The 12,308-nt window shown below is 45.3% G+C and overlaps 2 protein-coding genes across 9 annotated transcripts in view; one reads left to right on the plus strand and one right to left on the minus strand.

Moving 5' to 3' along the window:
- The window catches only part of AP4B1 (adaptor related protein complex 4 subunit beta 1), a 24,419-nt gene continuing 12,111 nt past the window's right edge, over positions 1-12,308 (plus strand). The window contains exons 1-3 of one of the 7 annotated variants that reach the window (XM_036235064.1): positions 1-1,019; positions 2,695-2,776; positions 9,685-9,813. In XM_036235064.1, coding sequence (XP_036090957.1) covers positions 9,785-9,813 — 29 coding nt within the window. In that variant the 5' untranslated portion in view covers positions 1-1,019; positions 2,695-2,776; positions 9,685-9,784. Of the gene's footprint in view, positions 2,777-7,742; positions 9,814-11,771; positions 11,884-12,082; positions 12,271-12,308 lie in introns of those variants that run through there. The other 6 variants (XM_016124357.2, XM_016124358.2, XM_016124359.2 and 3 more) reach the window with 6 other exon arrangements.
- Positions 5,899-11,847, minus strand: DCLRE1B (DNA cross-link repair 1B). 2 transcript variants are annotated; one of them, XM_016124362.2, is made up of 4 exons: positions 11,478-11,847; positions 10,639-10,804; positions 10,084-10,266; positions 5,899-7,746 (listed from the first exon to the last, which is right to left on the minus strand). In XM_016124362.2, the coding sequence occupies exons 1-4, from the start codon at positions 11,664-11,666 to the stop codon at positions 6,692-6,694; spliced, it is 1,593 nt and encodes a 530-aa protein (XP_015979848.2). In that variant the 5' UTR covers positions 11,667-11,847; the 3' UTR covers positions 5,899-6,691. The 2 variants fall into 2 exon arrangements, with proteins under 2 accessions (XP_015979848.2, XP_015979850.2); XM_016124364.2 differs by lacking the exon at positions 10,639-10,804 and having other exon boundaries at positions 11,478-11,572.

The following is a 12,308-nucleotide window of genomic DNA, read 5'->3' on the forward strand; positions in this document are numbered from 1 at the left end:
AAATCGGTCTTAACTGATACAGAAGAGAAGTAGGGGAGATTTTCTAGAAGGAGGAGCTAATCTGTGGTGACCAAATGTTATGAGAAGTAAAGGAAGATAAGGACTCAAGAGTAGCCATGGACTTGGCAGTCAGAAGGTTGCTGGTGATCTTGGTAAGAACAATTTTAATAATAGTAGGGACAGAAGTAATGTAATTCCTAGATAGGATTTTTCATAATATGAGTGCTAACTGGCAAACTGGGAAGGATGGTTTGGTCCTGCTGGGTGATAGAATCTATTCTGGTCAACTCCCCTCTTCAGCTCTCCATATCCAAGGAAGCTTCTTGGGTCTGTGATGTCCACTTCTGCTACATCTGGGACAGTGTGAATTGAACTATTCTGACTGATTTCTGTATCACTTTTCACAGGAATAAGCTGGGAAAAGTTGTTCTGGCCCTTTAACTGGTTTTAAAGAGGGCAAATCCAACATGCATGACCGAGGTTAGAATAGAACTTTTTTTATTCTACTAGGATTTCTCGACTATATAATAAGTAACAGGCACCAAGTTAGACAATAAAAAGAATAAAACACATTTCCTTCCCTCAAGGGTCTTGCAAACACAGTTAAGGAGACAGATTGGAAACAATTATCACATGTCTATGACATTGGTCCTCTAAGTGGCATTAAAAGTGCTGAAGAATATAACAGTTAACTGTGTCTGGAGGTCACTGAGGAAGCTTCTAGAAGAATCTGTAGACTGAGCAGGGACTTAAATAAGATGGCCCTACTTCTGCTGGGGCTTCAGTGAGACGTTATTTGTTTTTAGTACTGACCTTAAGTACATTTTTCATGTAAAATGTGAACATAAGAATAAATATGCCATTATATTATACACAAGGGACATGAGCTCCTAGGAGTGACAAGTACTCTGGGAAGAAGAGGTTACCGGGTCTGCACCAGACGGCCTTGGGCTTAGAAACTAAAACCAAAGTCGAGAAGTGAAGTGCCCACCTCTTGGGAAGCCACTCAGGATAATCAGGTGAGTGAATCCTCTCCATTTCCTCCCAAAGCTTCCTCCTCTGTATTGGGAGAAGGCTTTGTCTCTTCGCTGCCTCCCCACTTCCTTCCTTCCCCAGCATCTCCCCGCTCAAGCTGGGTCATTGCTGGGCTGAATAAGTGTCATTGTGGGTAGGAGTCTGACTTACTTGGCTCAAGTCTAAGTATTGCTAGTTTTGTTTTCTTTTGCATCAGAATAGGACATTTTGAGGACAGGGTCCGTTCTAGGAGAAACGATGGCCTTGGTGGAATAGGAGTTTGGATGACGGCCATGCCGCTGGGGTTAAAGAGGAGGAGTCAAACACAAATAAGAACAGGGCAAGGTGAACTAGAGAGAGGTGATGGATGCACAATGCCGTGAAGGCACTAAATGTCACTGAGCTGTGCACTTTCAAATGGTTAATTGTATGTTATGTGAATTTTACCGCAATAAAAAAGAAAAAGAAGATGGGAGGTTTGCAGGAATTAAAGACAATGGGCAAGAACTTTACCCCTCATTTTCCTGATTTTCAAGGGTCAACCCAGAAACTATGCTGGGAGAAGAGCAAATGCCTTGAATACTCTTACCACCTATACTTACTTACTTCTCCTCAGATCTTTCTCCCTAAAAACAGAGGATAGTGTTTTTTCTCTCTCTTTCTCTGGATCATCATCATCTTTCATCATCATGCCTCTGCCATTCCATAGCTTCTCATCTTTTCTTCGACCAAGGGTTATACCAGCCTTTAGCAACTGCATTCCATATATCTTTCCGTATCATCAATTCTAAGTGAAGTCCAAAGTCAAAATAAATGCTCTGGGAAGGCACAGAGACCCACACGGGAGAGGGCAGTGAATCAGGACAGGAAATTTCACAGTCGGATATTATTTGTGCCAAGTCATTTTGCACTTCCCACAAACTCAGAAGTCAAAAAGTTCCTAATGTATTTAGTATCCCTTGCCTAACACAATTCCTGATATATGGTTAGTACTTACTCTTTTGCTAAGTACATTGCCAAGTGATTATTCACAGTGCTCAAAGTGTCAGAATTCAGTTAATTATTATTTTTAGAAACTTATTTTTTTGTAAAATCTGTAAGCTGTCATCAAGTGGTTAGCAAGTGATTCTCTCTGTTGGGGGTGAGGTAGAAGTTGGTGCCCAGGAAAACTCTGATGTGACAGAGTTTTCCATCCTCAGTGCTCCCAAGATGCTCAGTAGAGAAGAAACACATGGACTTTGGGACCTGATGTCAGGGGGAATACTGACTCCTTAGTTACTGGGGTGCGCTAGTGGACATGCTCATGAGACCCACTTTCATCATACTTATAATGGAGGTGATTATACTTTTTCCTTACCTCCTGCAGTCCATCCATCAGAAAGTTTCTTTAATGTTACTTCCCCCCAAAATCCAGAATCCACCACCATTCATCTCCACTGGTACTGTCTGTGAAATCAGAAGGTAGAAGCGAAATACAGAATAATAATAGATATGTATTGTCACTCTTTTCTTGCTTAAAAAGGAGGGTCTTAATCGTCTATGTGGACTAGGAGTCTTGCAGAGAAGATGCACTCTCGTGAACCCAAAAGTACCTTGTTCGTTCTGATGCTCTTCTGTAAGGATGCAGAATACCACAACTTGGTAAAACAACTATGCTCTGTTCTCCATTATATCTTATAGATCTCTCCTTACAGATGCAAATATTCAAAGATCAGGACTGTTATCCTGTATAAAAGTTAAAACTTCATAATATTTTAAAAAAGTAAGTATTCTCTGATAAATGAAATTTTTTACTGAAGAGTCATTGTCTCTCAGGAAATGTGACCTTTAACCCCAAGGCTTGTGTTGACTCCAAAGCAAGTAAACCCTGTTTTCTTTTTTTTTTAGTACATAGTTATAAAACATGTCTATTATAGGAAATAGTGCTAATTCATAAAATATTCCACTTGCTTACTTATTGTAAATAAACTCATTCATTTTTTTCTTCTTCCTTTTTTATTTCCCCCAAATATGTGCACCTATATATATACACTTTTCCTTTGTGGAAGCTTTAGTGGAGGAAAAGGTGTCTTTGTCCCTTTAGCTGCTTGTGCCAAAGAAGTAACTAATGGATTCATCTCCAAACACCATGCAAAGCCCTTTCTTCCAAAAACCCGGTCCACCTCACCAGTCTCTCTCACTGCTCCAAGAGCTTCCTAGCTAGTATTCGTGTTTTCATTCTTGCCCCGTTCTCTATCTGTTGCTTTTAAAAGAGCGTATCACTCCCCTATGTTAAAGCATGCCAAACCATTCCCATTACCCTTAGATAAAACCCAAACTTCTTTAAGTCACTTCTGATCCTACTTCTGCCTCCCTCTCTGAGCTCATCTCTTCTCCCCTCGGCCATGTGCATGAAGGTTGTTCCCATCACACGATCTTTGGGCTGATGCTCCCTTCAGGTCTTCACCTGACTGGCTCCCTTTCATCACTTAAGTCTCATCTTAAGTTTCAGTCCCACAGAAACACCTTCCTTGACCTGTCTCTCTGAACTGCTCCCCACCCCTATTAGCCAGTTTTATTTTCTTAGTACTTATCACTATCTGGTATATATTTATGCAAACTGTCTCTCTCCATTAAAATGAGTTCCTGATGGACAGGACATGTTCTGTCTTGTTCACCATTTTGTGATTATAAGAATCATTCTGTACTGATGTAAGTGGGATGTCCTGGATAATAGGGGAAGCAACATGACTCCAAAATATTGTCGCAGTGGTTATGAAGAGTGATGGGTGGGAGGCAGGTAACACACTGACAGCTGCTCACTAGTGATAGTGTCAGAAATATGTGCACATGGAGCCCAGAAAGAATTTCTCCTGCTTAAGAACCACTTCAAGAGCACAGAGAACTGTCTCCCTGGGTGTGGGCTTGAGACAGAGGGCCCAGGTCCAAATCCTGTTTCTTGAACAAGCAGACTCGCTTATGTCCTATTTCCTACCACAAAGGGAAGTCTGGGTCAGAAGTGGGAGATGGTCCTCCAGAGCCAGCCAGGCAGATTTTCTTCTTTAAAGGGACTATAAAGTCACAATCAGTCTCCTTGTGAAAAGGTACTTTTCTCCACAGATCCTGAAACAAATAACTCATTGACATCTAGGGAACTTCCTTCCTCCCAGTAACTTCAGGCCTAATGCAAGCTCGTCAGGGATCTACGGGGGTCATCCTTAGATTCTAAAAGTAAAATAAATGGGCTACTTAGATATATGCTATGCAGCATTTGTATATGAGAGTATTGAGAAATCAAACAAAGCAATTGCTAACCTCTATTACAAGTAGCCAAATTTACTCTAGAATAGTATGAGATTTTCCTGTTACTAAAATACAAACATGCCACCAACAACTAATTTCTCAGAGCCCTTTGCTTCTACTCCCCCCACCTGAATTCGTATAGATCCCACTTCAGGGAACACGCGTGACACAGCACATGCCAAGAGTGGACAGGTTTCCTTGTTGCTAGACGATAAAGCTAGTCTGGGGCCCCCGGTCCTGAAGACTGCCTTATCTCTCCCTGCCACCTTCGGGTAGCACCGGAGTGAGACAGTGAGAAGCACCAAGAGGAAGTCGGTTGAGCCTTGTCCGCACAGCTTAGTAAATATTTACTAACACACAAGATGATTTTCCATGTGTTTACATGTACCGTTCCTAATAATACATTTGAACTTAATGAATCTTCAGGGTATTTTCATGCTATCCTTTTCTTCAAGGATGGTAAGAAAACATGTTTGTAGTGCAATTGGGTACAGTCTGCGCCAAGAACTTAAAACTGTAATCACTTCCAGTACTTCACTCCAATAAACAAAAAGGCCATGATATATGCACAAGGATGTTCACTGTAATATGTGTGAAAAAAGGGCAAACAAAATGTTGAATAAGGAAATGGTTTAAGATATACCCATATGATAGGGCATCATACTATAGATTTAATATTATTAAAAATTATATGTTGAGTAATATTTAATGATACAAGGAAATGCTTAAGTATACTGTAAGATATAAAACTATACAGTATTACCCAACTTTGAAAAAAACATTTTATATTTACATGCACAGAAAAAGACTAAAACAATTGATCTACATGGAAGAATTTTTTTCTTCTTTATATTTTGACCTCCAAAGTTTATTTTACATACAGAATAATTTTTTTTTAAAAGAACCAGAGGCCAGGAACCAATATTTGAAGTACCTATCCTGTGGGAGGCAGAGCTAGGAATTCTCCCAATGATCTAATGTCCGTGGTGATTAGAAGCAGGTACCTCAGTTGGTTTAAGTGAGGAACAGAGGCTCTGCTATTTAAGCATGGTCTCTGCTGGCCCAGGGTGCCCTGGATTTCAGCCCGGGACAATGCCTAGGTTCCCTGCTGCCCCACGTGCCTCACCTGCGCCTCCTAGTGGGCCCATGGTGGGGCTTACAGTGAAGGTCACTGACAAAACACACCCTAAGAGCAAGGCTCTATTTTGCTTTCTGAACTCTTCACGTCTTCTTCCCAAAGTAGGAAACCTGTTTTTCCTGGACAAGAAACAGGCTTCTTTATTACGAAGGCTCGAGGCTCCAATCTGAAGCAGTTTTATCCATGTGCTCAGCTCCACATGCCTGTGCCCCCTCTCTGAGCCCGTGCTATCTGCTGTCCTGCTTATTGGTTTGGCACCCTGTCAGGATGAGTAGGACAGGGCAGAACTGCACACCCCCACCTCTTCCACCAGCTGGCTCCTTGGTCTCTGCCCTGGATACTCAAACAAACAGGCTGTGTGCTCCGGCTCCCTATTCAATCCAAGGGCGGGGTGGGGGGGGAGGGTTGGGGGGGTGGTGACAGCAAATATCCCAGCTATGTGAATGATCAGGAATATCTGGCAGCACAGTGGACAGTTTGTAATTTTATTTGTCAAAGTCAGAGCCTCCAGGCAGCTGGGAAGCCTGTCCTCCCCTAAGCCCGGTTCCAGGTACAGGGCTCGGAAGGGGTGCCCATCCCCCAGCTGGCTCCGTTCCAGGTAGGTCCCCAGTGACACTAACTGCAGACTCTCATGGAGGCAGGGGTGGAATTTTCCCCTGCTGTTCCAAGGCTCTCCATCACTTCCTGTTCCCTCCCAGAGAGACAAGACAGGAAGTCACTTAGATCCCAAGGTCATTGCAAGTCAGTGATACTCAGGATTGGAATGTAATGCTTGGGTCACCACTTTATCCTCCAGCACCACAGTTCATAACTTAAGCAGATCTAGGGGCTTTTATCTATGAAAAGGGAGAAGGGGACATGGAGGATGGTTCATGACACACCAAATAACAATGTGAATAACCTGGGCCTTTTTGGTTCAGACTCTATCCCTTTTTGCAGCCATGTAAGAGGGCTGCGTGTTCAAAAAAGTTAGAGAAATACTGTGTTAAATACATGTAAACAGATTAAGTTGCTGCAGGCCTTCTTAGAACCTGAAATGTGCCCAGACTGGGAAGGGGTTATAATGAAAAGCATTTCTTAAATAGTCAACTGTAAACTAGGGATTCCATAGGCATTAAGCTCCCAATGAACATACTTTGACAAGTGTTATTCCAGCATGAGCTCATAAGAATCCTGTGAAGATAGAAAAGTAATGCCCGAAATGAACTCTCCCCGCCAGCCTTCAGCCACTGTCTTCGAACTGTATGTAGTGTTGGATCAGACAAGATGGTACTCTTGTCCGGACCTTAGCAAGGATTTATGATATTTTTCCACTTGCTGGTCAAAGCCCCTGGAAGAGAACCCTGTCTGGAAAAAGTTTACTGGAGTCAGAAGGTATTTCAGTGCTAGGCCTCCAGGGACTGCCTCGCTGCTGTGAGACACAGGCGGATCCTGGCCCATCTGTGAGTTCTGGTTCCCTACGAGTGCTAAACCATCATTGTCTCCCCTGGGGACCACGTGGGGCTTTACACAGATTTCCTCCTCAGTTTCTGGAGCGAGAAATTCCTCATCTGTAGACCTCAGATGCACTGAGACACCCAAGGGGGCAGTCCGTATCTTCTGGGACTTAGAGAAAGGGACAGCCCCATCCCATTCTTTTCTGCAAAGGTCTGGGAACAACTGCTTCTTGATCTGCAAGGGATGGTGAGAGGGCTGTTTCTCAAGCTTTCCAGAAAGGTTCTCATTCTTGGCCCTCTTTGAGTCGCTGTCAGTTTGAGATTCATCAGCATTTTCAAGGGATTCGAACACGACACCCTGGGTTCTTGGCTTCTTCAGCCTCCTTTCTAACAGCAGCCAGAGAACGTTTGGTTTTCTAGAGGAAGAATTCATGTGTTGCTGCACAGAGTCTGGAACCGGGGGCACTGAGAGCTGGGGGCTCAGGCTGGCCTGGAAGTGGTCCCTATAGGGCTGTCGGCTGACAATGGGCACCACCTGGCAAGGCTTCAGTGCTGTGACGAAGGCACAAAGCTCAGAGTAGGAGGAATGGTCCGAGTAGGGGACGACGTGGATATCGGGGTGGGAGCTGTGGATTTTCCGGCTTGTGGGAAGGATGGCGATGGTAGGGTGGGTCTTGTTCCAACGCAGCATGGCGGAATGGCAGATCTCCACACGGTCCACGGCGTGGATGCGGCCAGCCTGCTCCTCCACCGTGAACACATCCGCCAGGCCCAATAGCTGCACCAGCTCCAGGCGCCGAGGACTCAATACCACCCAGGTCCGAAACTCCAGGGCCAGCTGCTCCAACAGTGACTCTTTTCCCAGGCTGTACAGTCCTGAATAACATTAAAAGGGGTTGAGGAAAGTAAGAAAAGGAAGAGAATGAAGCTCCTGGGAAAGCCTAATAAATCAACCAAATATTCAACAAAAATACACAAAATTATCGGGGCAATCAGGGAATACATCAGGGAGGGATGGCATTTGAATTGAGATATATGGAGAATGGGGTAGGGGGAGGTTAACACAGAATCCACTGATTGGTTTAGTTCAATAAAGGAAAGTTCCTACCAAGTGCTAACCACTGTGAAAACAAAAAGTCTCCATCCTGGAGGAGTATAATCTACACGGGAACCCGGAAATCACGTGGTTAAGGGCAAGGTGAAAGCTGGCACGTGGTATTATGTATCTACCATTTGGTGGAGTTAGGGAAAGTTTCCTGAAAATGAGAGCTGAGCTAGGTCCTGAAGGATGCGTCCCAGTTAATCTGGCAAGGGAAGCAGACGGTGGAGAACATTTCAAGAGGGGTCGGTTTGGTGTTCCTAAAGTAAAAGAGCTGCTAAGATATGACACCAGAGAGGTAAACCAGGGCTACGTGATAGACTTGTACGTCCTGCTACGGAGCTTGGACTTAAATCTTGCAAGTGAAGGGGAGGCACTGAAGAGCCTGAAGCAGGAAAACAGCTCATTGTAATCATAGGAATAATACCATCAGGGCAGGCAGGACTTTAGAAGAAAAAAAAAAATGTGGCAGCAATGTTATTCAACGGCCCAGAAGAGAAGACACTGAAAGCAGAAGTACCAGAAGACCAAGCAGAACTGACAGAAGAAAATGAAGGCTCGAATTTTGGTAATGGTTATGGTAACAGATAGGGGAGAAACTGTTTAATAGTTGTTCTCAGTCCTTTTCTGGAGGTATATTTCAAGTCCCACCAGATTGTGAACTCCTCTGAAGAATTTATATTTCTTTTATAACCACCTTATTCCTTATCATGGTTCAAAACCTCACTCTTTTTGGCGCAAATGTAGCTTAGTTTCTTTTTTCTATCCTTCCCTCACCACCACCACCACAATACATGCACTTTTTTTTTACGTCCTTTGTTTCTAGGTCCTTCACTACTAGACTGTAAACCCTCATATTTTATTCATCTTTCTATTCCTCCTGCCTCAGAATACTTGGCACATAGTAGGGGCTTATTATATATTTGCAAAATTAATCAAGCCTACTACAGCACCCTCCTGGCCAACTGTACTTCTCTGAGAAAACTCTGCATTGAAAACTCTGAGACTAGTTAGTACTGATTGTTCTAGTACTGATTGTTAGTACTGATTGTAGTCCAGCAATCTTGAGAGTAGGGGACATTTCTTAACTTGGTGCCCAATCTGGAAGGAATGCCATTGTTTTCAGTGACTTTGTTTAATCCTGCTTTGAAACTCCTTTCAGAATCGGGGCCTAGACTTTTAAAATGTTCATCACGGTGGCAAATCTTTTCCCTTTTGTGGATTTATAAGTTTGGAAATAAGAAAGTCATTTAAACTAAATCTTACATTTTTAAAAACAAAAATTGATTTTCATAAATTATCTAAGAGTCCCCCAAACATTTTGTACTGTTGTGGAATTACTAGAACAAGCACACAGTTAGTTTTTCAATATATCTCATTTTAAGCACAACACTAACTTGAATATCTACATGCTGATAAATTTCACTCACTCATATAACAAATATTTCTGGAATGCCTCATCAGCCATTAACCTAGACATTTGGGATCTATCCATAAGTAAAATAAAAAGCCCTTCCATTGTGTAACTTTTGGCCTAGCAGGGGAAGACAGATAATAAAAACTAAATACAATAAATACATAAATTATGGAATCCATTTTAAGGTGATAAGTGCAATATTGTCCCTCTCCTCAAAATAGAGTTCTTTGTCTTAAGAGCAATGGTTGCATTTAGGACCACTTCAAAAAAGTCTTATAAGCCCCTCTTGCCTTTCCAGCCTCCTCACCCACTGTGTGCCTGTCACACTGGCTGCTGCCTTTCTCTGTTCCACAAACACAAGACTTCTTCCCACCTCCACCCATGCTCTCAAGGGGTTTATGTGTATATCTGTGTCAAAGGAAGTGAGGTAAGACAATTACAATAAGCAATAGCGTGTTAAAACAGTATGTTGGAAGGTGACGAGTGCTGTGAAAAGATGAAAAAGTTGAATTGATGCAGCGGATCAGGAGTAGCGACTAGGAAGAGGGATGGTGGACAGATGGCAACTTTAGATGGTCAGGGTAGGTTTCATGGAGAAGGGGAAATTTGCACAAAGATTTGGAAGATGTGAGACACCCCCCAAGGAACCTAGATGCACAAATTATGGGTGAAAGAAAAAGGAAAGGAAACCACCCACCAATCTTTACGATATGTTGCGGGTGCTTTCGGATGAGCTCGACAATCTGGCGGGCAGCTTCTTCTTGGGAAGGAAGAACCAGCTCTGGGTTGTAATTGGTGTTGTCTAGGTATAAGGTATGAATCTGTTTTCCCCCTCTCAGGGCTGGCTCCTTTAACATGGACGGTGTATACCGAAAGTCACCTGAAAGAATATACCGGGGCGGGGGGGGGAGGGGCAGAGAATCAGAGACAGTATAGAAGACAAGCCTCTCCCACCTGTAAAAGCAGATGGGCATTTGCTTACTAGCCTATGGAAAACCATCAGGAATCTGGCGCTGAACTAATACCTGTAGTATAGCTTCCCTGTGGAAATGTCTCCATCCTGCTCCTGTTTTTTCATTATTCTTTACAAGGAAGGGTTGGACCCTTAGAGCACGGGAAATCGGTTAAAAAAAAGGACTACTGTGCTTATGTGGGATTAAGGTAGGAGGTCTCCAGACTTTCTGAGTTAATGCTGCTCAAGAAAAGCAGTGTCTCAGGAGAGAAGCCAGGAGGGACTCCTCCAGAGGCCCACCTGTGTAGAGGATGGTTCCAAAGTATCCTTCAAAGAGAAACATGACAGAGCCTGGGCAGTGATTGGCGTCCATCAGGGTTACAGTCATGGTCTCTTGCCCAGCTTCATCTAGAGGCAGGACATGGCTCTCACCAACCTCCAGGGCTCGGATCCACTGCTTAGACACCTGAGGAAATAGTTGGTCATCCCAGTGAACACAGGCTCTGCTCCCTGGACCAGGAACTAGCCCTCTCCCGAATCAGGGCAAGAGGACCAAATGCTGGGCCACCCTGGGGCAGAAGCTCTAACGTGGATTTCCAAACAATGCCGGCTTCCTCCTCCCATTCTCCATCCCGCCCTCTGTACGATTTTAAATTGAGTCCAGAAAACAGCCTACTCAGCGATTCTCAAACTTTCCTTACAATAACCCTTTGCGGGCACCTGTTAAAAAAAATATATTCCAACCAGATTTTCAGGACCGGCACCAGCTATATCCACTGAATTGGATTGGGCGGGGGAGTAGTGCTGGAGAGTCTATCTATCCAGCACGGTAGGTGGATTCTTATGAGGCAAGTTTGGGAAACACGGGCTTAGCGTATGTGAAAAAGTAGGTAGTTTCCTTGGTTGGACTAAAGGATCTCCCCACCGTATAGCTGTAATATCCCACCCAGTCCGCCATTTGGAAGCCACAATCCTGTTCTGAACAAAAGATGCATTTCTGGGTTCGAACAACTCCTGCATTTCAAACAGTCAGTCGGTCCTCCTGGAACCTACTCCGTGACTCCAAGGCTGTGCCAGATCAGATGTCCCCAACCAGAGGCTAGACCAGCGCTCGGAGGCCAACTCCAGTCCCCCGTTACCTGTAGCTGACGATGCAGGAGGAAAGCTGTGATTGGGGAGCAGTAAAGGGGCCGGGCCCAGGTGCTAGAAAGCCCCACGGTGTGGTCTGAGTGCATGTGGGAGAGGAAGAAGAGCCGTGCGGAAGCCGCCCGGCGCAGGCTCCAAAAGTCCACAGCGATGGGCGTGTGGGGGATCTGGACCCCGTTCATGGTGGCGAGGATGGAATCATCAATGGGATCTTCATGGGAACAGAGCTCCTGCGTGAGCCTGCTATCTCGACCCTGAAAAAAGTCACGCTGGGGCAAGAACAGGGCCAGAGACCCTGAAGAAAAACCAGCCCAGAAGAGAAATAAGTTACTAGAGTGTGCAGAAAAGAGAAGGAAGTGGCCGTGCTCGGGGTAGTCCGGGGCTGGAATCGCATATCACGTAAGTCGCTCAGCGAAGCACCGTTCCCGACCGCGCGCGGGAGCCGGCCCTCGGCTCAAAGCGCGCGCTGCCGGGCGGAGACAGGCCCAAGTAGCCGATTTCCGATGGCCCGCCGCGGCTCCGCCAGAGGGAGGCGCGCGGCTGCGCCCGGAGGTGAGAGGTTGGGGGAAGGGCACCTTAAGGTCGGGGCCCAGGCTCAGCTCGGCGCTCGCCGGAAGAGGGTGAGTGGCAGCTCCTCTCTCGAGGAGGCGGGACTTCCGCGCAAAGCGTGACGGGGCCTAGCGGTGACGGCGACCGCGTGGAGGCGCCAGAAAGGCTGGGACTGAGAGGGAGGGGTCGGCGGACTGTCGGCTGCGGGGCGAGAAATCGCGCGCGGCGGGCCGAAAGGTAGCGGGAGAGCCCTGTGGGCGGGGCGAGCCGGCCCG

Source organism: Rousettus aegyptiacus, unplaced genomic scaffold (assembly GCF_014176215.1).
Source record: "Rousettus aegyptiacus isolate mRouAeg1 unplaced genomic scaffold, mRouAeg1.p scaffold_m13_p_17, whole genome shotgun sequence".
NCBI classification, from domain to species: domain Eukaryota; kingdom Metazoa; phylum Chordata; class Mammalia; order Chiroptera; family Pteropodidae; genus Rousettus; species Rousettus aegyptiacus.